The sequence below is a fragment of the Podarcis cretensis genome (genome assembly GCF_951804945.1).
Source record: "Podarcis cretensis genome assembly, chromosome: 7".
Classification (NCBI taxonomy): Eukaryota; Metazoa; Chordata; class Lepidosauria; order Squamata; family Lacertidae; genus Podarcis; species Podarcis cretensis.
This window is the reverse complement of record NC_137176.1, coordinates 81,384,193-81,410,863: the sequence shown is the minus strand read 5'-3', so window position 1 is coordinate 81,410,863 and position 26,671 is coordinate 81,384,193. Positions and strand designations below refer to the sequence as shown.

The window sequence follows — 26,671 nt, the reverse complement described above, 5'->3', positions numbered from 1 at the left end:
AGAGCTGGACCATCAAGAAGGCTGATCGCCGAAGAATTGATGCTTTTGAATTATGGTGCTGGAGGAGACTCTTGAGAGTCCCATGGCCTGCAAGAAGATCAAACCTCTCCATTCTGAAGGAAATCAGCCCTGAGTGCTCACTGGAAGGACAGATTGTGAAGCTGAGGCTCCAGTACTTTGGCCACCTCATGAGAAGAGAAGACTCCCTGGAGAAGACCCTGATGTTGGGAAAGATGGAGGGCACAAGGAGAAGGGGGCGACAGAGGACGAGATGGTTGGATAGTGTTTTCGAGGTTACCAGCATGAGTCTGACCAAGCTGCGGGGGGCAGTGGAGGACAGGAGTGCCTGGCGTTCTCTGGTCCATGGGGTCACGAAGAGTCGGACACGACTAAACGACTAAACAACATGCACATGCCTAGTGCTAACTGCTTACTCCTAAAGAAGTTGCTAGACTACAACTCCCATCATCCCTGACTATTGGCAACATGGGCTGGGAGTTCAGCAAGAGCTGGAGAGAGACACATTCTACATCCATGTGCACAATTTGAACCCGGGTTCCGGGCTTCATCATGCAGTGCACTGCCTGAGTTTAATGGTTTCTCCTGCCCCCTTTTAACTTGTTGGAAGCCACCCAGGGTGGCTGGGGGGTAACCCAGTCAGAGGGGTGGCATATAAATATTATTATTATTATTATTCCTGGAATCAAAAGCACACACAGCAGGAACTGGCAGTCGCTTTCGGTGGATGGTAACCCCAAGCCCTGAACCTTCCTCCTTTGTTTTAAAGTCCGTTTATTATTAAGAGAGTATATTATACCTTTTTATGGGAATCACCAACAAGATGCATCGGGATGAATAGGATCTGTGGCTGAGTGAGGAATTTCCTGTGCCAGCTTAAAACTCCCAGCATCTTCGGCTCAGCCAGAGATGCAACGGTCACGTAGCACTTTCATAATCTCAAGTCAGGTTAAAATCATGTATTGCAAGTTCCCCTCTACAGGTGCCATTTTTCTAAGCTGTGTGTGTGTGTTTGTGTGTGTGATGGTGTGGTTTAGCAGCCGATCCCTCTTCTCTGTGAACATTTGGCAGTTGGTGCCCTCCCCCCCCCAAAATACACCACAGTCCACTAGGGCAATAGAACACACATTGTATGCGAGAGATTTTGGTTTGCATAACAGCTGACAGGATAATAACTTCCTGCTATATATCTTTTTTAATTGGAAGCGTGCTGGAAATGGCATGCAAATGATGTGTAAATACAGGAACGCACAGTGCCTGGTCTTGCAGAAACCAATGTTTACATCAGTGGTGCCCAAACTTTTTTCAAAGAGGGCCACATTTGATGAAGTGAAGGGCCGTGAGGGCCGACCAAAGTTGTTGACCTTTTTTCCATGCTTTTACCGACCAGAAAGGGATGCGGGTGGCACTGTGGGTGAAACCTCAGTGCCTAGGACTTGCCGATCGCATGGTCGGCGGTTCGAATCCCCGCGGCGGGGTGAGCTCCCGTCTTTCGGTCCCGGCTCCTGCCCACCTAGCAGTTCGAAAGCACCCCTAAGTGCAAGTAGCTAAATAGGTACCGCTTTCTAGCGGGAAGGTAAACGGCGTTTCCGTGTGCTGCGCTGGTGCTGGCTCGCCAGAGCAGCTTCGTCACGCTGGCCATGTGACCCGGAAGTGTCTCCGGACAGCGCTGGCCCCTGGCCTCTTAAGTGAGATGGGCGCACAACCCTAGAGTCGGACATGACTGGCCCGTACGGGCAGGGGTACCTTTACCTTTACCGACCAGAGGGCCAGATTAGGCTGCCCAAAAGGACTTTCTTTGGCCATGCCTGGTTTACGTAAAACTGGGAAGGGCTTATTGTCTGATGCTGCGGAGACACACAGGCAGTGTAACCCAGGGGTGGGAAATCTAGACAGAGGATCCCAACTCCCACCAGCCCGAGCCAATATGGCTGTTGGTCAGGGATGATGGTAGCTGTAGTTCAGAAAGATCTTAAGAGGGGGCCCACAAGGCTCTCCAACTTGTGAGCAGAGAATAGTGAGCTGGTTGAAGCCATGTTTTAAGGAAGCTATTACCACTGATCCGGTGCTCAGCCATGCAATATTAGGGCACTGCTTTCAGCCACATGGAATCATAGAAATGTAGAGTTGAAAAGGACCCTGTGAATCACCTAGTTCAGCCGCTGCAATGCAGGAATCGAACCTGCAACCTCAGTATTATTCAGCTCCACACTCTAACCAACTGAGCTATCCAGGTTTAAATTAGGCAAACACTTCCATTGCTTAAACCAGAGTTTCTCAAGCCTGGATCCCCAGCTGTTTTTGGATTACAACTCCCATCATCCTTAGATGGTCAGGGATGTTGGGAACTGTAGTCCAAAAACAGCTGGAGTCCCAAGTTTGGGAAACCCTGGCTTTAAAAAAAGGCTTGTTGCTGCACTTCCTGAGAATTATACCTTTAGAAATCCAACGGCCAAGGAAAACGGGCAAGCCATAGCTGCTTACAATTTAGGGCAAATATTTTATTTATCTAGAAACACAAAATAAAATCATTTATTTCCTTTTTTTAAAAAAAATGACAAAAAGATACTTAAATAAAAACGACCAAAAGTTTCTGTGAAATGTTATGGCACGAAAAGGTTCAAGACAATTATAAATTCAGTTGCCACAACCGACTATGCATTGCAGGTTTTTCTTTAAATTTTTCTATAAAGATTTTTTTTTAATAAAGATATGTACAGGTCATTAGGCTGCGTAAATATATTTACAGATGCAGTGACGAACTCTGTGTCACCTGTAAATCACCTTAAGAAAGGAAGGAGGGGGATGGGACGCTTTAAATACAAAAAGAAAAAGGTTAAGAGGAAATGTTCATCCCCCAAAGCATGAAGATTTCTGCCCAAAGTTTTATCAGTTCAGAGGCAGTTTTGAGGTTCCGGCCAGCCCCTCACCAAGGGCAGGCCAAGGTTGTGTAGTTGTCGAGCATGCAATTGCAACAATTCCGCTTTTCACACATTGTTGAGTCCATCAGTACATAGTTTTTGTTTTTTAAAAAAGCACAAAAGTTCTTATACTTTTTTCCCCCTGATCGATGTCCATCCCAGTCTACACGATCTCTCCCCCTTTTTCCCATTTTCCGTTTTTGTTTTCAAACACAAGAGTTCCTGAGCTGCTGGAGTTTGCTTTTCAACTGCTCTTGCCTCCTCCTCAGTTGTTCCTTTTCGGCTAACAGTCTGTGCTCGTCCGACTGGATGGACAAGACGTACTCCGTGGCCTTCTTGAGGATGACGACTTTCGGGGCCTTTTCGTTGTTGGCTACTTCGGGGATCTGGTCTCGCAGGGCGAAGAAGCTCAGCTTGAGCTCGTTCCGCCGCTGGCGCTCCAAGACGTTGTGCGTCCTCCTCTTGTCGTTCTCTTCGGAGTCCGAGGTGCGCGGACTCGAACATTTGCGGTTGTTGCTGATCTGTTTGAGGACTCGGCCACTGTCCAACTTTAGCCGCTTGGCGGACGGGTATTCGACTCGGGTGGACGGAGGGGCAGCATAGTTGTGCTGGTGGATGGGGACGTGACACCGCTTGAGGACCAGGGGACTGTGGTGGGGCTTCCTGTGCGTACCGGACTCCGATTTCCTCGACGCGGGCTGCCTTTTTTCTACTGTAACCACATCAATTTCTTCCTCCTCTTCCTCTTCTTGCTCCTCTTCCTCTTCTGGGGGAAAAAGAAAAAGACAAGACAAAACAGGTTAAGTTTTTTTAAAACAACAACAACAACCTATTTACAGTTATAAGAGACCAGGGTTTCCCAAACTTGAGTTCCCAGCTGGTTTTGGACTACAGTTCCCATCATGCATGACCACTGGTCCTGTTAGCTAGGGATGATGGGAGTTGTAGTCCAAAAACAGCTGGGGATCCAAGTTTGGGAAACCCTGATTTAGGCAACAGAAGTATCCACTCAATATTGCATGGCTTATCCCCAGAATAGTGTTAACAACCTTGCTCCACTCAGCTCAATATTCCTGACTCACAGGTTGGAGAGTTGCTGAACTACAACTCCCATCATCCCTGACCATATTGGCTTGGACTGATGGGAGTTCGCCTTAAACCAGGAGTTTCCCAGCTGTTTTTGGACTACAACTCCCATCATCCATGGCCACTGGTCCTGCTAGCTAGGGATTATGGGTGTCATAGTCCAAAAACAGCTGGGAAAACCCTGCCTTAAACCAAGCAGGGGGAAAAAAATATTTGCTCTGCTTTCAGGAGCAAGTCTGCATTCTCCCCTTCTTGCCGGGAACTATAATTTTGTTATGCAACGAAAGAAAGATGGTTGTTTAGATGGCATTGCACTCCTCAGAGAACTGTTAACTGTCTCCTGGCTTTCAGATCTCCCTATGTTGAAATTGCAGGATTGCACAACTCTGGAACAGCAGTTCACCAAAGACAGAAGGCGAGCGTTTGGTTTGGCATTTTGCCCACGGAAGGAAACCCCCTTAGCTTGCCCCCACGAACAGATCTTAAGAACAGGAGGATCCCCATTAGGGCAGACAGGGATTCCTGGCAAAGCACCCCAAAACGGCTGCTGGCCATGCCCCCAACGGCCCTGTTCACACATGACGTGTCAAGCCTGGTACCTACAGGAGGTCAGGACTGCTTGCGTTGGGAAAAGATGCACTGTGAGAATTGGAACAGGTTAATGCAAGCGCTCAAGGCAGGAGAGTGACAGCATTGAAGGTGATGCAGCCGCACCCTTAAAAGCTTACACAACATGCAGGCTGGGATTCTTCGGAGCACCTTGAAAACTTTCTCCTACTCCACTCCAGAAATTTCTCTGCACCTGTTGAACTGTGCTTCCTAACTCTCAGTTTACTCTCCACCACCACGTGGGAAATACAAGTAGGAGATATATTTGATTACAGGGTAGCCCGTGGGTTTAAAATTCCCGCTCCAACGACCTGCCCTGACCCCATTATGAAATCTAAGCAGCACGGGCTTTCTCCTTTCCCCCATTCCTCCCTGGTTGACTTTCTCCAGGAAATTCAATTCCTGGGAAGCCCAGCCATGTGTGTTGCTAACGTGGCATTTTTTTTTTAAAGGAAGGAGAAAAAGAGATGAGAACACACACATATGCTAGAAGGGGGAGGAACTTGAAATTATTTTTTAAAATTGGAAGGGAGGGGGGGGGGAGAAGGAAAGACGAAGATATTCCTATCAGCCAGTGCGTGGCGTAAAAGAAATACAACCCATTCCATTAGGATTTAAGTTATCTCAAAGGTTAAACAGAAGTTCCAGTGTGAACAAACCCAGAAAAAAAATGTGTTAGCTGATCTCCCCAGCCCCCCCCCCCAAAGTCCCCGATACCAAAACATTTGCAAAGCAGGTAAAGGGGAGAGTCAAGCCCTTTTATTCTCTGAACAGAGTTTTCCTTTTAAAATGTATGTCACTACTGAAGATCACAGCGAAACCTAACTTCACAGAGCAAGAGTTTGTTCCTCTCTCCTCCACAGTTTATTAAGCCTGGATAGGATGAAGTTACGACTTAACAGTCGTATCTCTAGGTTTCAAATCCTTCCAAGTCTTAGGGCTTAAGCATAAATTCCCCCGCTCAGGATCAGTGTTCCCATCTGCACAATGGGAACATTCATTCACAAACACGCAACCCTCCAATAGGAGGGGCAGGGATGGCGAATGGCTAGAATGCGGACTGCATTGCACCTTTTTTTCCTGCTAAAAGGCAGCTGCCCACTTCATATGCCCTGGGTGAAGTTGGCCGCAGAATTGGACTGTGGGAGGGCCAGGAGGAGGTAACGAACCCTACAGGTAACTTTGGGCCTGGACAGTGTAGCAGATACTTTTGCAGGGGGGTTTGCAGTGCACAGTGCAATGTGGCTTACTCCCAGGTAAGCAGGCAGGGGGGCGGGAACAGCCTCAAGGTGGAATGCAGCTAGGTACCCCCTCAAATAGACCCCATGAAATCAATGGAACCAAGTCCACCACCTCCATTCATCTCAATAGGTCTACTCTGAGGAGGGCCAGCATTGGCTGCAACCTTCAGTCTGTATGAAAGGAAAGTGGCTTCACCCCTCTTTCCAATTCCCCTAACCACTTGGGAACTGGCAAACACCCAATATTTCATGCCTTTCTAATCCTTACCAACTAAGTGCAGCCTTGCTCTTCCCCCCCCCACACCCCGAAATTGCTTAGTCCTCCTCTCCAACTCTGGACCCCCCCACCCGCATATTTAGGGTCACTGCAGTCAATGCACTAACCTCCCCCCCCCCCAAAAAAAAGAAAGGAAGTCCAGAGGGGGCAGTATCGCTGCTACTCACCAGAGTCGCTGCTGCTGCTTGTGGTGGGCGGCGTGTCCTGAACCAGCAAGGGAGCTGGGCTAGGCTCCGGGGAGGCGGCCTCGACTTTGGGGGGCTTCTCGCTCAGCGGGTACGGAAAGACGACGGACGGGTCGATGCACTCGGCAGCCGTGGCGCCCAGGTCTTGCAGGTAGGCGCTGCTGGGAGACGCGGCGGTGGAAGAGGCAGCGGACGAGGAAGCCGAGGCGGCGGCGGCGGCGGCGGGTGCCGTCGGGGAAGGCTGCGGGAGGCTGCCGCTGCGCGCCGCGGCCGCGCCGTCCCTCCGGGCGGCCTGGTAGGAGGCGAGCTTCTCGGAGACGACTTGCTGGAGCTTGGCGGCGGTGGAGCCTCCGCTCCACATGCAGTCCTGGATGATGATGGACTTGACGAAGGCGTCGTCGCCCGGGTCGCAGATGAAGCTCTGGTTGACCACGTCGCTGCCCAGCAGCTCCGTCACCATCTCCAGCTGGTCGGCGCTGGACGGGAAGCAGCCCGAGCGGCGGCTGGGCGACAGAGGCGGCGTCGGAAGCAGCTCGAACTTCTTCCAGATGTCCTCCGACGGCGCGGGCGGCTGCAGCTCGCAGCCGCGGTGGTGCCCCGTCAGGTAGAAGTTCTCCTCCTCGTCTTCGAAGTAGAAGTACGGCTGCACCGAGTCATAGTCGTAATCGTATGCCCGGCTGAAGCTGGGCACCGTCAGAGGCATGGTGGCTGGGGACAGTGCCTAAAAGGGGCGGGGAGAAGACGGGGAACCGGTTAGCTGTGGGCTGCTGCTGCGGGGCCCCGATCCCGTGCATGCCCTCTCCGAAGGATTCCGCAAAACCCTACTACACACACAAAATAGCGGGGTAAAGTAACCCGGACTAACTACTCCGCGTCTACATGCACAACCGTCGAGGCGCATGAGAACGCCTGGAAATGGGGGGGGGGGGGCGGGGAGTACGAGTTACCTAAGAGAGGAGTCAGGAAGGCAGCGCCCCCCAAAGTTAACGAGGGTCATCCCGGCTGGGAGAGCCGGGGCGCACGGCGACACCCTCGCCAGGTTTCCCCGCTCGGTTCAGTGCAACGCGCCCTCCGCTTCCGACGCTGATAAGGCGGCTTCGTTGAGTTCCCTGCTACCAGTCGGCTAAACCGCCTTCGACGTGAGGAACGGGGCTCGCCAGAGCCCGGCTCCCGCCTCCTTTCCGAAGCAAAACGCCCACCCGTGGCCCCCAGGCAGCCCCCACCGTAAATCGCAATGCGCGGGGAGAGCCGTCCGGAACGCACAATGCATTTCGAGCCTATACCTCGGATACAGGGGGCGGGGGAGAGAGAGAAGGATCCTGTATCTAGTGTCACCCACGCCAAGCGAGGCCCCGTCAGGCACCCCCCACCCCCGACGAGACACGCATAAATTTGCTCTGTGAATGAGTATCAGGGCGCAATCCGAGAGTCCCCGGGATTCGAACCGGCGCCACCTTAAAAAAAAAAATCCACTTGGGATTCACTCCCATCTTCTGCCGCCCCCACGAGCCTGCGGCGCTCCGGCTCCCCGCCCCTTTGGAGTACAAGCGCCCCGAGGTACCGTCGTACCTCCCCCCGCCTGCCCCGCTGGAGTATATCCGGGGGTATTAACCCAGGCGGCGCCCTGGCGAAGGCTCCTGCGTCCGCCAAGAGGAATGTTTCCTCTTAAGGTCTCCCTTTTCCTTCCTCCCAAAACGGGTTGGAAGCAACCTTTCTGCAAGAGTCCTCTTAGGACCGCGCAACACATGAACCTCCCCTCCTCTCCACCCCGGGGCGGGCAGGCAGATTAAGAGAGACCCCCCCCCCAATTTTCCTGAAACTGGGTCCCCACCCCAACCTCTCCACGCGCGAAGCGCAAGAACAAATTACCAGCAGCTTGCAAATGCAATTTCAATGCAAAGCTTCAACCGGAGAAGAAGCGGTATATCTAGACGCTTCCCCCAAGAAATCTAGGTCCACTACGGTCCTAACAATGCAAAATTAGCTCCTCATCAAAATCCCCCTTCTCAAAGCTCGCTGGGAGCCCGCCTCCTTTGAAAGAGGAATAAATAAAATGCGTGCCGGGCTGCTTCTCTCGGACACGCTGGAGACAGCCGATCACTTTCGCCTAAGCGAAATTCAGATATCCCGCCTCTCAAACAAAAATCCACACACGCACCAAGAAAGAGCAAGCCAGAGAGATCCCGGCAGAAGAATAATAATAATAAAAATTAAAAAGGCCGGACTTACCGGTTCCTCCCAGGTCCCGGCTAAAAAAGACAGCGGGTCGATTATTTGGGACGTTGCGGATATATCTATGAGAAAAGGGGAGCCAACGAACGCAGGTTTAAAAAGAAAAAAAAAGCCAAGCGGGGCACGGCAAATCTGCTCGGCCCCCCTTTCCTTGTAAATCCCTCAAAAAGCAAAAAAAAAAGGAAAAGCAAAAGCAGTCCGTCCAAAGATCTCGGTTGTAAATCCCAGGGAGCGATGCAGCAAGCCAGGTTCGAAGAGTTCTTGGTAGTGCGCGTCGGATTTCGAGTCCAAAAAAATAAGCCTTTAATTATAAAAAAAAAAAGGAGCAGCGCCTTGGGATGTAAGAGAAGGAATAGGTAAGGGGGGCGCGCCAAGGCGCGCGCAGCGGGGTGACGGCGGACAGGCGCGCGCCCTCGGTGGGGTATTTATTTATTTATTTCTTCCCCGCAAAGGCGGCGGCGGCAGCGGCGGCAACAGTAGTAAGATTGTAGTAGCGGCGGCGGCGCCTTTCCCAAGCCGAGCCGGACCCTCCCCTCGGCTCTGCAAAAGCAAAGTAGTGATGACTCCGGCGCGCCAGGCCTTTTATAGGTTTGCAGGGCTAAGCGCTCCGCCTCCTTTTTCCCGCCAACTGTGGAGCCGAGCTTTGCATACGGGCTGCAACAAGGAGCTGGGAGGAGACGGCGAGGAGGAGGAGGAAACGCGCGCCTTGGAGAGGGGAGGGGGGTGCCGCCTTCCCCGCTCGCTCCCTCGCTCCACCCGGGGGTAGCGGCGGGGAAATGCTCGAAAACCGGCGGCCAGAAGTGGGGGGCCGATTGGGGAAGGGGTCTCGGGCTGGCAAAAAGCAATGGGGAGAGAAGGAAGGGGGGTTCCTTTTGCAAGAGGCGCGCCCGCAGCCAGCCAGGAGGAGGAAACGCGCGCCTTGGAGAGGGGAGGGGGGTGCCGCCTTCCCCGCTCGCTCCCTCGCTCCACCCGGGGGTAGCGGCGGGGAAATGCTCGGAAACCGGCGGCCAGAAGTGGGGGGCCGATTGGGGAAGGGGTCTCGGGCTGGCAAAAAGCAATGGGGAGAGAAGGAAGGGGGGTTCCTTTTGCAAGAGGCGCGCCCGCAGCCAGCGCTTGGAGAGATGGCTCGCTCGCGTTCTGCACTGCGTTAAAGGCGCGGGGAGGAGGGGCGGTAACGGCAGCAGCTGACGCTGGGCCGGTTTAATTCAGCCCGGCCGCCTCTTTCTTTACGTTACGCGCGCCCGCCGCACGGGGCCGGCGGAAGTAAACATAGTAAAAGTCGGGAGGTGTAGTGGCGAGCGAGCCGCGCGCCCTGCAGAGGTGCCTGGGTTGTGTATATGTGTGTATATTGCGTGCGCACGCACCCCTGCACTTTCCCGGGGAAGAAGCGCTGCCTTGCTTTTCTGTGCGCCTTAGCCGGCGTCTGCAAGGCCGGTGCGCAAGCTTGCTACCCCTTTGGAATCCATGGGGCTTACTTGCGAGTAAGACGTGCAAGGGATCGGGGTCTCGCGCTGCCGTCTAGTCGGCGGCCGTTGGCTGATGTTTATACACACACACACACACACACACACACACAAAAACTCTGTTCTTTTGGGGTGTGTGGGAGCGTTTTGTTCAGGATCCGCCCCGGTTTCTTCCGTACTGCAAAAAAAAGAAAAGAAAAAGCAGCTACTTGGGGGATATAATCCGTCTAGAGAGCTCACTGCTGGCGGTTTGCCGCTTGTGTGGATAATTTGACGAACATGCAATGCTTTCCATTGCACACTTCTTTACCTGGGAGTAAAGCCCCGTCGAGTTTTAACGGGGCTCACTTCCGACTAGGGAGTGCAAGATCCGTTTCGGAAGCGACGCCTTCGCAGTACAAACGCCGCCCCTCGCCCCAATTTGCTGCAAATTCTGGCGGGGCGTGTGCTTGGAAGAACGCTTTCCCGCAAGCCGTTTTGCACTTAAATCGGTTGGGTTCCCTGGAGAGATTTGGACGGGATCCTAAACCTCCTTTGCATGTTTGCTGCGAAGCAAGTGCGGTGGGGTTTTTTTTACTCCCGAGTAAAAACGCCGGATTTGCTGCGCACAACCGCAGCCCGCTAGTTTAAGGAGGACTGAGGATCTCAGCGTGTATTTAAAAAGCACGAGAGTTTGCAGGGCCAGGAGGCAGTGAAGAAAGATGTCACGAGACTCGGGAATCTGGCGTCGCTCCCGGGCGCTGACTTGGGGCGATGCGAGGAGAGGGAGGTGAAGGTTACTGAGTTCAGCAACGCTTACCTGTGTATGTAAGAGTTGGTAGAAGAAGGAGGGGAGCACGGCCCGTTTGTATCTAGACTCTCAAAGGTTGTTCGGATGCCCAAAGAATTCGGATTAAAAATTAGCTCGGGGGATTATTGCTCCACTATTTCATCAGGGGAAATAAGCAGCACACCTCGCAGCTCGCTCCAAAAAAAGATCCACATGCGTTTTGGCGGATGGGGGCGCAGGTTGCAGATTCACAACATTCTTTTAAATCTCCGTTTAATGTTCACAAAAGAACGCTTTCAACTAACCCAACAGCCCAGGCTGCAACCATTCTTTTGTTAAACAGACATTTTAAATCGGTTTAAACTGCGCAATAACCTAGCAGTAACACCTCCCCTCCAAAAACTGGGCATTGTGGGATTTACATCCGAGTAAACATACACAAGAGTTCAGTGTCATTTTAGTGGAGGACTGTGTATTAAACTGAGTCGAGTCCTTTCATTGGCATGATTAAATTTGCTTCAGGCCCAGTAACCGATTTAGGTGCAAATAATCAGGTTTGGAAGGTTTGTCTCATGCTAATAAAGGCGAGGCTCTGATCAGATTAGTTTTCCGGAGAGAGCCCCCAAGCGACGATTCGGGTTAGATTAAATCGGGTTTCAAGTGTAAACACGCCATTGTTAAATGACTCTGACTGCATCAAATGCTCCCTTAAAAAAGACTTGCAATTCTAATTCTGTTATCTCCTCAACCCTTTCAGCTGAATAGCGCTGTTAAAGGAAGCCGGACCACAACCCCTGGCCAAGCCCTTTCTGCTGAAGGAAATTAAGATTAGCAAAAGGGTGGGTTTTTGAGAAACTTGACAGTAGGATTTTAAGCATGCGGCGTTTAACTGGAAGCAAGCCCCGTTGAAACTGGCGCGGCTTCCTTCCGAGTAAACGGGCATAGGGCAAGCGGGGCTGCAGAAGCAGCGATAATGCAGATCTAAAGGCCCGCCCTGTTTCAGAATCTTGCAAGAAACTTTCAGAAACACCATTAAAAGGATCAGCCCTAATAATGATTTGCATCCTCCGTTCCTTTGCAAAGCATAGGACATTCAGCCCAGAGGCTTTGCAGGCTGGCTGGCTGGCTGGGAAGAAATGCACATCCTTAAAAGGAGGCAGGAAGGAGCACTTGTTACATTGCACGCTCAAACGTGTTTGCACAAGTATTGTCAAACTTGGCTCTCTCTGCACAGCCGGCTATAAACCGTGCCAGCCCGCCGGCTAAAGTAAAGTAATCCCGCCCTCTAGTGGCGAAGAAGTCAAAGGCTGAAGGGAGGGGCGGGGCTCCTGGGGAAGTTCGTGACTCAGATTACTGTTATTAATATTATTAGTTAAGTAATAAATAGCAGGTTCCTTATGACTGCGCTCACCCTCTCTTTTACTGTTTGCAACCGTACATGAGCTGCTGCCCCCAGAATAAAGGTTTAAAGAGTTTCCCTGCATTTTTGAGTTTCTTTTGCCTGCGTCGCTGTCCCTGAAGAGGCTTGCCAACTGACCACGTATAAAAGAGGGCTTGCTTGCTCTTGTGCCTTAACAGCAGCTGTCGATCTTGAGGGATCAACAGCTGACAATCATTTTCCAGCAGATGACTAGGGACATTTCTCACAGGTGATCAGCCTTTCTGTTAAAGCCACAGGGGCTTCCCCAAACAGTTTTTTCTTAGTGGTTTTGCTCCTGTGCTGCTAACTACATCTTGATGTGCAAAAAAATGGTTTATCGCGCTACTTTCGTGTGTGCGTACTGCTTCCTGGCCTTAATTTCACTAGCACAAAATTATGTGGCTTTTTCAGGGATTAGGCAGAATTAAGGCAGGGATTAGTACAGATAAATGTACGTTTCAATGGACCCCACATGTTCCAAAGCAGTATACAGTGGTACCTCGGGTTACATACGCTTCAGGTTACATATGCTTCAGGTTACAGACTCCGCTAACCCAGAAATATTGCCTTGGGTTAAGAACTTTGCTTCAGGATGAGAACAGAAATTGTGCAGCAGCGGCGCAGCGGGAGGCCCCATTAGCTAAAGTGGTACCTCAGGTTAAGAACAGTTTCAGGTTCAGAACGGACCTCCAGAATGTATTAAGTTCTTAACCCGAGGTACCACTGTACTTCTGAACAGTGCCGGATTTATGTATAAGCTAAACAAGCTTTAGCTTTGGGCCCCACTGTCTTAAGGAAAAGGTAAAGGTACCCCTGCCCGTATGGGCCAGTCGTGTCCGACTCTAGGGTTATGTGCCCATCTCACTTAAGAGGCCGGGGGCCAGCGCTGTCCGGAGACACTTCCGGATCACGTGGCCAGCGTGACGAAGCTGCTCTGGCGAGCCAGCACCAGCGAGGCACACGGAAACGCCGTTTACCTTCCCACTATAAAGTGGTACCTATTTATCTACTTGCACTTAAGAGTGCTTTCGAACTGCTAGGTGGGCAGAAGCTGGGATCGAAAGACAGGAGCTCACCCCGCCGCGGGGATTCGAACTGCCGACCATGCGATCGGCAAGTCCTAGGCACTGAGGTTTTACCCACAGCGCCACCCGCGTCCCTTTTCCCCACTGTCTTGGGGGGCCCCCCAAAAAATATTAAAGAAAAAAACCCTGGATGTACAGTTCCAAAATATAAGCTGAAAAACAAATAAAATAAAACCTACATACAGCAACAGTGTTCTGTGTTGTGGAGGCTCCTATGATGTAAGTAATGGGCCCTGCCTGCTAGCCTGCTCCCTAAAATATCACTGGTTTGCTCATTTCTATATATAGGGTGCCTACATTCTGCATGGACTGGTTGCATGGCAATATGTGCAAATGGCTTTAGATACCTATTAGGTCCATAAATTACCATATAGCATATATTAAACACATAAAATAGTGGCAATTTGTTATAATAATAATATAATACATTATTATTTATATGCCGCCCATCTAGCTGGGTTTCCCCAGCTACTCTGGGCAGCTTCCAACCGAATATTAAAAACAATACAGCGTCAGACATTAAAAACTTCCCTAAACAGGGCTGCCTTCAGTTGTCTTTTAAAAGTAAAATAGTTGTTTATTGCCTTGACATCTGCTGGGAGGGCGTTCCACAGGGCAGGCGCCACTACCGAGAAGGCCCTCTGCCTGGTTTCCTGTAACCTCACTTCTCGCAGGGAGGGAACCGCCAGAAGGCCCTCGGCACTGGATCTCAGTGTCCAGGCTGAATGATGGGGGTGGAGACGCTCCTTCAGGTATACTGGACTGAGGCCGTTTAGGGCTTTAATGGTCAGCACCAACACTTTGAATTGTGCTCGGAACTGTACTGGGAGCCAATGAAGATCTTTCAGGACCGGTGTTATGTGGTCTCAGCAGCCACTCCCAGTCACGTCTAGCTGCTGCATTCTGGATTAATTGCAGTTTCTGAGTCACCTTCAAAGGTAGCCCCAGGTAGAGCATATTGCAGTAGTCCAAGCGGGAGATAACTAGAGCATAACTTGTTGACAAAGGACAGCTGGACATAGAAAGGGCCCCATTACCTTCAGTACCTTAGGGCCTAATCAAACCTAAATCCATCCCTGCCCTGAATATGACTTGGTTAATAACGAAGCACAGGAGATGGCTTTTGCTTCCGGGGGGAGGGGGGCAGGATCTTATGGCAACAGGTGCAAGGATGGACAGTTTAGGATGCAGCATGTGTGCTGCTCAGCAGATGCTAAGTCCTCAACCCTTGATGTTGAGCACATTCGAGTTGCGCTCCGCGGCAACCCGGAAGTAACCGAGCGTGTTACTTCCTGGTTTCGCAGCTCGCGCATGTGCAGATGCTCAAAATGACATCATGCACATGTGCAGAAGCGACGAAAAGCGACATGCGCATGCGCAGACGTGCCATCGCTAGTTACGTTTGCTTCTGGATGCGAACGGAGCTCCGGAACGGATCCCGTTCGCATCCCGAGGTGCCACTGTATTGGGTTTAAACAAAACAAAACAAAACAAAATAATATAATTCCTTCCAGTAGCACCTTAGAGACCAACTAAGTTAGTTATGAGGGACGCGGGTGGCGCTGTGGGTTAAACCACAGAGCCTAGGACTTGCCGATCGGAAGGTCAGCGGTTCGAATCCCCATGACGGGGTGAGCTCCTGTTGCTCGGTCCCTGCTCCTGCCAACCTAGCAGTTCACGTCAAAGTGCAAGTAGATAAATAGGTACCGCTGTGGCGGGAAGCTAAACAATGTTTCTGTGCGCTACTCTGGTTCACCAGAAGCAGCTTAGTCATGCTGGCCACATGACCCCAAAGCTGTACACCAGCTCCCTCGGCCAATAAAGCGAGATGAGCGCCGCAACCCCAGAGTCGGCCACGACTGGACCTAATGGTCAGGGGTCCCTTTACCTTTTAGTTATTGGTATGAGCTTTCGTGTGCATGCACACTTCTTCAGATGTATTGGGTTTGTATGTGCAGTAGCTGCCCCAGGCCCATTTGCCAGTCTAGCATACCTGCACATTAGACCACAGGTGTGGTCGGCTAGCTGATGTCCTTGAGATCTAACTTTCTGCCCTAGGAATGAACTCCGAGACTTGAATCTCTGCGACAAAGGCAAACACAGTGCCACTGTGAAAACAGACCTCGCCCCACCTCCTGGGATGTCAAAAGTAATTTCTCAGTTTTCTCCGATAAAAAAGCTTTATATTCCTAGCAGCTCTTTATACCTCCATTTCCATTGCATTTTGTGCGTGTGTGTGACTTTCAGCGTAATTTAATCTGCGGGCAATTGGAACACGTTCAGAACCATTTAGCGGCCGTTCAATGCGACTTCTCCAAAGTCCATTGTCACCTTTTGGCTAGGCCTGCTGTGTACTGAAAAACAGGCATAATTGATTGGTGGGCATTTCCTTCCATGTTGGATTTGAGCACAAAAGGCAGCTGTGAGGAGCCACAATGAAATGACGCTGTCACCCTGATAATTCAATTTGTTCTTGGTTGAGCTTGGTTGCCTCTCATCAGAGCAAAGGTGTGTTCATCGGGTAGATATTGAGTACCAATACAGTATCTTCTGAGTGCTGGGCTGGAGAAGCCCTCGTATGGAATGGAAAATGCACGCATGCACGTCTTCCAGCTTTTAAGAAAAACTCTGAGGAACTGTAAAGTTTGCAAGCTCCAGCAGCCTGGGCAGATGGTACCACCAAGCTCAGCCCATCTCCACCTGCTGCACGGTTGTTGTTGTTGTTTAGTCGTTTAGTCGTGTCCGACTCTTCGTGAACCCCATGGACCAGAGTACGCCAGGCACTCCTGCCTTCCACTACCTCCCGCAGTTTGGTCAAACTCATGCTGGTGGCTTCGAGAACACTGTCCAACCATCTCGTCCTCTGTCGTCCCCTTCTCCTTGTGCCCTCCATCTTTCCCAACATCAGGGTCTTTTCCAGGGAGTCTTCTCTTCTCATGAGGTGGCCAAAGTCTTGGAGCCTCAGCTTCAGGATCTGTCCTTCCAGTGAGCACTCAGGGCTGATTTCCTTCAGAATGGAGAGGTTTGATCTTCTTGCAGTCCATGGGACTCTGAAGAGTCTCCTCCAGCACCATAATTCAAAAGCATCAATTATTTGGCGATCAGCCTTCTTTATGGTCCAACTCTCACTTACATACATCACTACTGGGAAAACCAGTAGTGACAGCCACCTGGCACCGCTTGTGTTAACTTTTCCTAGGCGTTTGATGGGCCCGTGATGATTTTGCTGCCTCTTGGTGATCTATTTCCTCAGCCATTTTATTGAGCCTCTTTTATTCTTATTCTTATTTTTCTTTTTCTTGCTTATTCCCCATGGCGATAATGCGGTAATGTTGCAGAACAACCAATAAAGCAGAACGGTGTGTCGACGGTCCAGTATAAACTCACCAATAATGCACTTTGGTTTGTTATTTATTTCATACAATTTACATGCCACACTGTTATAGAAAACCGCAGAGCTGTTTACAAAAATAAAAACAAAACAGCAAGATTATTAGTATGAGTTGAAAGCAATTGAAATTAATATTGTGTCAATGTTGAGAAAAATACACCTGCCAAATCCCCCTCGGTCTGAAATGGTCCTTAGCTGTCCTTATTTACAGAGATCATTTCATTGTACAGTGGTACCTCGAGTTAAGTACTTAATTCGTTCCGGAGGTCTGTTCTTAACCTGAAACTGTTCTTAACCTGAAGCACCACTTTAGCTAATAGGGTCTCCCGCTGCTGCTGCGCCGCCGGAGCACGATTTCTGTTCTCATCTTGAAGCAAAGTTTTTAACCCGAGGTAATATTTCTGGGTTAGTGGAGTCTGTAACCTGAAGCGTATGTAACCCGAGGTACCACTGTATAGCTTGTTGGGGTGCAGCAGGTAATTGGCTCCGTGCCATTTTGCAACCTCCATTTCCCACTTGGCTTTCGGATCCTGCAAGCTTTAATTCTGCTCGCACCTGATGTGTGGGCCGCACTGGTGGACCAAAGCTACTTCATCTCCATGGAAGGAAATTCCTTGGCTCTGTTCCAGAATCTGTTTTCTTGGCAGTGAGAATGGAATCATTCCGTTCTACTCTGCCCACATTCAGAGGGTGATGGTAGAATCTCATTGGGAGCACATTCACTGAGGCTGTCCTGTTGCTCTCCTGGACCCTGGACTCGCATGCCTCAGCTGGTCTCTGATCAAAACACCACCCCTTTGTTACGCTGGAGGTCAGAGGTGAGAGGCCTTTAATTGGTTTTGGATCCCACTGGTTTCCATTCTGAAAAATGCTTTGGCTAAAGCCTTTCAATTTGCAAAATTGATCAAGTGGAGAGTAATACTTGAAGTGGGGGGAATACATGTGTACACACACACACACACACAACCCATCCTCTAAATGGGGCTAACTTTGAAAGTGACTCGGAAAGTACATATAGGGTTGCCATATTTCAAGAAATAAAAATCCAGACACAAAAGTTGTTGCAGCCAACCAATCCAGAATGTGACTGGGAGTGGATTTACATGGGCTCCCAGTATGGGAGTGTTGGTGTTGACCTTTAAAGGTCCACCCCCATCGTTCATCCCGGACACTTGGGTCTAGCTCCAAAGGCATTCTGGCGGTTCCCTCTCTGTGAGGTTATAGGGAACCAGGCACAGGGCCTTCTCAGTAGTGGCACCCTCCCTGTGGAACACCCTCCCATCAGATGTCAAGGAGATAAACAGCTATGTGATTTTTAAAAGACACCAGGGAAGTTTTTAGCATTTGATGTAGGTTTGTGTTTTTACTAATTTTTGTTGTGTGCCACCCAGAGTGGTTGGGGGGCAACCCAGCCAGATAAGTGGGTTATAAACAATAAAATTATTATTATCAGTGTCATCCTATAACACAATTCTGCATGCGCTTAGCTGAATTTTGCCCTCTCTTCTATATATTTTCCAAATGAAAAGAAGTCCTTGTTCTTTTTGGTCAAGTCACCACGTCGAGGTCTTTTGCTAGCTTCTCCAAACAGTACAACAGTCCCTGACGCTCTTTTGTAAATGTTTGGAACTTTGTAGATAAGGTTCCCCAACCATTCTGCCTGTTTTATCATTTCCTCATCCCCTGTCCAGTGATCTCTTCATTTTTTCCACAGCACTCTTATCTTTCCCGTTTGCATTTCAGGCCTCACGATAAGGTCCTGCATGGAAATTCCGCATTTGGAGAAGGATATCTACAATCAGTTGCATCGTTGCCCCGCTTTCTCCAAGAGAAAATGCAAGGGAATCCTATTGGCTCAGAGCTTAGAAAGACGGCAAGGGCTGTTCAATGGCAGAATGGTTTCCCTCAGGAGGTTCTGGACTCTCCTTCCTTGGAGGTTTTTCAGCAGAGGTTGGATGGCCATCTGTCATGGATTCTTCAGCTGAGATTCCTGCATCGCAGGGGGTTGGACTAGATGACCCTCGGGGCCCCTTCCAACTCTACAATTGTCGGAAACAAATTTATTTATTTTTTAGGTGCCAAAAAGAGCACAGCGAAAGTGCCTGCCCTGATATCAAAACACAAGGAGTTCCAAAGTGTGGGTGCCACCACATTAAAATACCATTTTCTGGATTTATGGATGTACTATGGACAAATATGGAAAATGAATAACAATATACAAAATGGATGAAAATAATGCGATAAAATTATATGTGATATAAAAAACCAGAAGATGGAAGGAGGGAAGTCAGCGCTTAGGAGCAAGTATAAATGTAAAATGCAACACATTATGTGTATGTAACTGAAAAATTAATAAAGATTATTTGGGGGGGGGGGAGGAAAAAAAAGATCAATTTCTGATATGACTGGTAAAGAGCATTTTAGGTCGGGCTGGCAATTTGTCCCCCTGCCACTGCTTTCTGGCAGGGCTCCTGTGTCCGGTGTAGAAATTTGGGACAGATGTCCAAGCCCTGCTCAGGCGAATGAGCCGAAGGGCCTCAGTTGCGCCTTGCCTGGTGCCCATTGGCACTGGTAGGGCAGTAGACAGGCAGGTGTGCCCTTCCTGAGGGCAGGCAGAAGTTTGTGGGGCAGTGTTCCCTTGTCCCTAACAGACCAGCCTGCTCTGATGATTAGTAAGGCAGGTTCATTTATTTAGCCACTACAATAACTCTCATAAAATTCTCTGTTGGCAAGCATCTCTCTGTACTGTACTGGCTTGTGACTGATCCTGAGATGCCGCCAAAACTAGCCAGCCTTAGAGGCACTGCTCACCTGTTGCATCTCTGAGTGGGTCTTGGTGGGTATCTTGGAGGCTGAATGCGTTCAGACTCTTTGAGAGTCAAGTGTGCAAGTGAAGAGGGTCTTCCATTATAATTCAGACCAAGTAACAGACCAGTCTGCACTGCAGCTTGGCTGGCTTGCTAAGTCTTGCTGTAAGGGAAGTCACACATATTTCCATCTAAACTGGTGGCAAGAAGACCATTAACGTTCTGAGACTAAGATTAGCTGAACGCTCTCCCTCCAGTGGTGTAGTGGTTAAGAGCGGTAGACTCGTAATCTGGTGAACCGGGTTCGCTTCCCCGCTCCTCCACATGCAGCTGCTGGGTGACCCTGGGCTAGTCACACTTCTCTGAAGTCTCTCAGCCCCACTCACCTCACAGAGTGTTTGTTGTGGGGGAGGAAGGGAAAGGAGATTGTTGGCTGCTTTGAGAATCCCTCGGGTAGTGATAAAGTAGGATATCAAATCCAAACTCTTCTTCTTCATCTTCTTCCTGTTTCTCAAACTGCAGAGCGCCCCATCCCTGGCTGGATCTAGACGCATCAAAAAAGTGTTTGCGGGAAAACACATTGCAAGCTTCATACACTGGTACCTCAGGTTACAAACACTTCAGGTTACGGACTCCGCTAACTTGGAAGTAGTACCTTGGTTTAAGAACTTTGCTTCAGGATGAGAACAGAAATCGCGTGCCGCCGGTGCGAGACCCCATTAGCTAAAGCGGTACCTCAGATTAAGAACAGTTTCAGATTAAGAACGGACCTCCAAAATGAGCCCTCTGGTGTCACAGAGTTATAACGCACATAAAGTGCTTTTTCTTTACTAAGGTAGCTGAGTCCCCGGAATTTAGTAGATGAAGCATATCCAGGAAAGCCATTTTTACTCATTTACGCAGAACGAAAGATAGCACTGTGATGGCAGCAGCCATGGCCGCGATGTGTCATGCATATGCAGATAACATGTTATTTCCTACCCCTCCCTTTTATGAAGGTTGCTGAGGGTTTTTAGGAGACCCCTGTTTCCCTCTTAAAGCCGTTGAACCACCAGCCCTGCTTCCCAGGGAACTCTGTACAGTGGTGCCCCGCAAGACGAATGCCTCGCAAGACAGAAAACCCGCTAGACGAAAGGGTTTTCCGTTTTGGAGGCGCTTCGCAAAACGAATTTCCTATGGGCTTGCTTCGCAAGACGAAAATGTCTTGCAAGTTCCTGCGGGTTTTTTTTCCTCCCCCCCCTTTTCTAAGCCGCTAAGCCGCTTATCTGCTTATCCGCTAAGCCGATAAGCCGCTAATAGCGCTAGTAGCGCTAATCCGCTAATTCGTCAATGGGCTTGCTTCGCAAGACGAAAAAACCACTAGACGAAGAGACTCGTGGAACGGATTAATTTCGTCTTGCGAGGCACCACTGTAGCTCCTTGAGGATGACAGGTGGTCTACTCACAACTCTCAGCACCCTGGCCATGCTACAGTTCCCAGAATTCTCTGGGGGAAGCCATAACTGCTTAAAGCGGCCTAATGGCGCTTCGGATTAATGGTGCGGACTTAGCCTCATTCCTTCTAACAGCGGGGGCCTCCCCTGTTCTTCCAATTACGACCTTTTGCTCCTTCCCTACCTTCCTATTAAAAAAACATTTAAAACCCAAAACGATCATTGCTACTAAGCAGAGAGGAAATAAACCCAGCGAAGCTGACTGAAATGGTGAGAAATCTTTTTTTTTTTTCCTTTTCTTTTTTTCGGCCTAACTTTTGACGGTTAAACCCCAGTTCCACTCGGTAACCGAAATTGCCTCATTTCGTCCAGCCTCTCCGTTTCAGTCGTATAAAGAGCTGTAAAGAAAGGCAAGGGCGGAATAACCTCTAAATAAAAGATGAGGTAATTTTGGAGGCACTTTAGAGTTTTATGTCTATTATGGCTTCATGGTTCCTCCCTCCCTGCGCCCCCCCCATACACACACACACACACACACACACACACACACACACAGGCCCACGGAGGGCGGCCGTGTCTCCAATCTGGGAGCTGTCACCCGGCATTTTCCGCTTTATGGCAACTCTCATAAACTGCAAGTGTTTGAGATGCAAATGGCAAAGGAGAACGGCCATACCGAACGCTGCAAGCTTGGGAAATGAGGTACCGAGAGAAGGAAAAGAGGAATATTTTTTGGGGAGGGGGGAGAGACGAGAAAATAAGGGTGAGGGCAGGTTGTTTCTGGAGCAGTCATGCTCCTCACCGGTGCAACATTTTGGGTGGGTGTTTTTTTTTAATTGCACTGAAAAAATGCACATTGGATAAAGATTTGCGGGCAGGGGTGGGGAGGGGGGGGAAATGATAATTAAAGAAGCGCTCGGTCTCTTTTGCCTTAGGAAAGATGTGTCAAGATGCCACTGCTGCATCGTAAGGGGAATGGTGGAAACTGTTATGGTTAAAATCACCACCATCATCATCTCTGGAGTTGGACAATAGAACATAAGACGAGTCCTGCTGGATCAAGCCAATGGGCTATCAAGCCAATGGGCTATCTAGTATCTAGCCCAGCATCTTGTTCTCACAGTAGCCAGCCATAAAATAGTTTTATTTTTGAGAGGGTCAGAGAATCAAAGATTTGTAGAGTTTGAAGGGACTCCTTGTCCTGCTCCCCCTGCACTGCAGGACCCTTTTGCCCAACAAGGGCAGGTTGTGGACTCTCCCTCCTTGGAGGTTTTTCAGCAGAGGTAGGATGGCCATCTGTCACGGATGCTTTAACTGAGATTCCTGCATCGCAGGGGGTTGGACTAGATGACCCCTGGGGTCCCTCCCAACTCTACAATTCTATGAATCTATGACTCTGTAGCACAAGGAGAAGGATTTCAGGTTGACTTTCTCTGCTCACATAGATTTAAAAAGGTCTTTAAAAGATACTATTCACCTGGAGCCTCAGGTAACTTCTCCACTGAAGGTACAAGAGGGTATCAACAGCAGATTTGAGGGAATGCCAAGGTTTACAGAGGTATAAAAATATTTAGGGGGAAAGCTAGGGGAGCATCCTCACAACAAATTTGCAGGAGTGGGCCCGTGGGTCCTTGGGAGGGGAAGAAAGAAGCCACTGCTTTTAGAGAGACTCACCTCTGAGAAACTGTGGGATAACTTTGCAGAAATTCACTGGAACGGTCCCCTCACCCTGCCCTGGTTTCTCTGAATAATTTTGAGAGGCTGTTTACACACGGCTCCTGAGATTAGGAGTCTCATACTGTACCATCTGAGCTTAGGCTTTTGTTTCAATAAATCAACACCTATTCTTTTTTATGTATTTAATTGTTAGTAAATAAATACTAGTAGAAAAGCTTCTTTTCTGTGTATTTACTTGTTAGTAGGGTGGATTTATTTGTTTAATCGCCACAATAACTCTCGTAAGATTCTCTGTTGGCAAGCATCTCTCTGTCCTGGGCTGTGAATGATTGATCCTGAGATGCAGCCCATACTAGCCAATCGCAGAAACATTTCTCACTTGCTGCATCTCTGAGTGGGTCTAATGGAGTATATCTTGGAGCCTGAATGCATTCTTACTGTTGGATAGTCAAGTATGCAAATGAAGCAGGCAAACTAATATCAGTGTACTGGAAGAAGCAAAGATCACCAGTGTGGAAGCAATGATTCTTCAACATCAACTTCATTGGACTGGTCATGTTGTGCGGATGCCTGATTATCGTCTTCCATAGCAACTACTCTATTCCAGACTTAAAAATGGAAAACGTAATGCTGGTGGTCAACAAAAGAGTTTCAAAGACTCTCTCAAGGCAAATTTTTAAAAATGTAGTATAAACACCAACAACTGGGAAACACTGGCCTGCGAGCGCTCCAGTTGGAGAACAGCCTTTACCAAAGGTGTCATGGGCTTTGAAGATACTCGAACTCAGGACACAAGGGAGAAACATGCTAAGAGGAAGGCACGCTTGGCAAATCCACACCGTGATCAACTCCCGCCTGGAAACCAATGTCCCGACTGTGGAAGGACATGTGGACCCAGAATTGGCCTCCACAGTCACTTACGCACTCATTGTTAAAACCGTGTTTATGGAAGACAATCTTACTCGGCTAAGAGTGATCGCCAAAGAAGAATATGCAAATGAAGCAAGTCTTCCATTTGAATTCAGACCAAGTGAGCTTCCTTTATCAGATTGGAACTAACAGTAGATGTATTTAAAGAGACCAGCTCCATTGCATTGGGCATTCTGACACTTACCGCCCCCCTCCCTACTTGGCCAGCTGTTTTTTGTGTCCAAATTACTCATGGAAAAGCAGTGCAATTAATAACGGTAAATCTCATCAAGGGAGCAGGGCTGTTCATGTACTTAGCAACATGGTTCATTGATCTTATCACTGGGAGGCTGCATTTTGGGAGATAAGAGGACAAAAGGAACTGGTAAGCTGTGCTTATAAACATGCAAGCCGCATCAAGGCGTGCGACAATTAAGAGTGCTATTTGAAAAGGCAAAATCTATGTGACAATTAGTAGGGCTCGTGAAATCTTCAGCATCAGAGAGGGTGCTTTGCTGGCAAACCTGACAGCTGAAGGTATTTATTCATAAGGCAAAGTTTCTGATGCAGGAATAAAATCTGGGTGGGCCTATCCAGAGCGAAAGCAGAATTCCCACCCACGTAGGTCTGGGGAAAAAAGTAGCCATAACACAAGTCCATGTGACTGATAACGTAACTAGGAGAAAAGGAGTAGATTGCAGGAGTATGGAAGGCTCGCTATCGAGACTGTAAGCAGATTGAAACAACAACACAAAAACTCTGCATTTGAATCCTGCAGAATGCTAACCACTTCATGGAAGATTGCAGGAGACTCTCACAACAGCTGCTACGATGACACTTCAAACAGCTATGGCTTTCCCCAAATAATTATGGGAGTTTGTTAAGGGTGCTGTGAACAGTTATAAAGACCCCTATTCCCTCCCCAGAGTTGCAGATCCCACCAATCTCTCTTCACAGGAGATGCTGGAAATTGTAGCACTGAGAAGGGGGAATAGGGAGCTACCAACTCTCGGCACTTTTATCAAACGACAGTTCCCAGTTTTCTTGTGGGGGAAGCCTGGATGCCTTAACGTGGCATCAGAGTGTTTTAAATACATGGTGTGACTCCGACTTCATTCATTATTGAGTTGCAGGTGTTGCTGGATTGGGAGTGTGGGAGCAACTGTGAGATAGCAGCAAGCGGTCTGGGCAGCCAATGCAAACAGGTCATAAAGGTGGCCTGACCCCATGATGTCCAATGAGAACTGGTCAATTTTCATTCTCTCCAGACATTCTCACCCTTCAGCTGAACTCAGCTGCAAGCAAGACAGTGCAATTGCAGCAGGTTGCAATTTTCCCTCCTCTTTTCTCAGGCAGCCTTGATTGCAACAGCTGTCCTTTTTTTTTTTTTTTGGCTTGATCTTCCAGGGGTTTAGCTCCATGCTTAGTCTTTGTTGTTGTTTAGTTGTTTAGTCGTGTCCGACTCTTTGTGACCCCATGGACCAGAGCACGCCAGGCACTCCTGTCTTCCACTGCCTCCCGCAGTTTGGTCAAACTCATGCTGGTAGCTTCGAGAACACTGTCCAACCATCTTGTCCTCTGTCGTCCCCTTCTCCTTGTACCCTCCATCTTTCCCAACATCAGGGTCTTTTCCAGGGAGTCTTCTCTTCTCATGAGGTGGCCAAAGTCTTGGAGTCTCAGCTTCAGGATCTGTCCTTCCAGTGAGCACTCAGGGCTGATTTCCTTCAGAATGGATTGGTTTGATCTTCTTGCAGTCCATGGGACTCTCAAGCGTCTCCTCCAGCACCATAATTCAAAAGCATCAATTCTTCGGCGATCAGCCTTCTTTACGGTCCAGCTCTCACTTCCATACATCACTACTGGGAAAACCATAGCTTGAACTGTACAGACCTTTGTTGGCAAGGTGATGTCTCTGCTTTTTAAGATGCTGTCTAGGTTAGTCTTAGGGGTCTCTAAACCCTTCTGACCCCATCCCCACTTTATAGAGTGCCTGAGTACATATAGGAACAGGGTTTGGTTTTAGGTCTTGTGTGTTGTTGTGCACGCCTGTTCAACGTGGGTGAGAATGACATCACCACTTGCCTGGCGCATCAACATCTTTCAAGGTAGATCTACCAAGTGCAGTTATTGTCAGCTTGTTGCAGATGGTTCACAAGGAATAAATAAATCCTTTGCTCTCCTTTCTCGCTTCCCAGTTTGAATGAGGGGAGGGGAGAGCATTGGCTTGGTAGGCTTTTCATAGTTGCTAGGAGACTAGAGGAGCAGAAATGGAAACCCAAAATACAGCCAACAGTGGAATACAGCTAGGTTGTCAGCTGTTGAAAGAATCTAGTTACTGTTGGATGGGTGGGGGGGGGAGTGCAAACCACGAAGCCCACATCTTTTTGTGATAAGTTTTAAAGGATAGCTGTGGTGCATTTGCATTCTTAGCCGTTGATTGCATTATCTCCTTACAACAACCTTGCAAAGCAGGCCAGGTTTGTCACCTGCTGCTGTGAGTTGGGGCAGGGCAGGGGGAGGTTAAGCTTGTATGCCCGAGTCCCTTCCAGTTCCTGGACCCAACAAGGAAACAATCGCTGGAATAACCAGGCCAGCTTCCTGGTGAAGTAATGGGTTGTTAAGGGAACAAAGGAAGTGGCTCTGTGCCAGAGGACAAATGAGTGAAACACCCCCCCCCCAATCTGCTGGCAGTTAGAAAGACAAAAGCCTGAGCTGAGGTGTGTGTGAATTAAAAAGCAGGCTGCAGGCTGAGCAGCAGAGCCATGGCTGATTTCCCTGGCCTAGAGGCTGAGATGTGAGTTGGGCAGACAGCTGACTTCCTTCTGTTGATATTATGACAAAAGGTTGGCACCGGTTTTCATAGAATCATAGAATCATAGAGGTGGAAGAGACCACAAGGGCCATCGAGTCCAACTCCCTGCCAAGCAGGAAACACCATCAGAGCACTCCTGACATATGGTTGTCAAGCCTCTGCTTAAAGACCTCCAAAGAAGGAGACTCTACCACACTCCTTAGCATCAAATTCCACTGTTGAACAGCTCTTACTGTCAGGAAGTTCTTCCTAATGTTTAGGTGGAATCTTCTTTCTTGTAGTTTGGATCCATTGCTCCGTGTCCGCTTCTCTGGAGCAGCAGAAAACAACCTTTCT

The 26,671-nt window shown here is 49.2% G+C and overlaps 1 protein-coding gene across 2 annotated transcripts; it reads right to left on the bottom strand.

Annotated features, from left to right (window-relative positions):
* Positions 1–2,498: 2,498 nt before the first annotated feature.
* Positions 2,499–9,129, bottom strand: MYC (MYC proto-oncogene, bHLH transcription factor). Of its 2 annotated transcripts, none has more exons than XM_079984865.1 (3): positions 8,567–9,129; positions 6,320–7,058; positions 2,499–3,705 (listed from the first exon to the last, which is right to left on the bottom strand). In XM_079984865.1, the coding sequence occupies exons 2-3, from the start codon at positions 7,038–7,040 to the stop codon at positions 3,146–3,148; spliced, it is 1,281 nt and encodes a 426-aa protein (XP_079840991.1). In that variant the 5' UTR covers positions 7,041–7,058; positions 8,567–9,129; the 3' UTR covers positions 2,499–3,145. The 2 variants fall into 2 exon arrangements, with proteins under 2 accessions (XP_079840991.1, XP_079840992.1); XM_079984866.1 differs by lacking the exon at positions 8,567–9,129 and adding an exon at positions 7,285–7,472.
* Between the last annotated feature and the right edge of the window lie 17,542 nt (positions 9,130–26,671).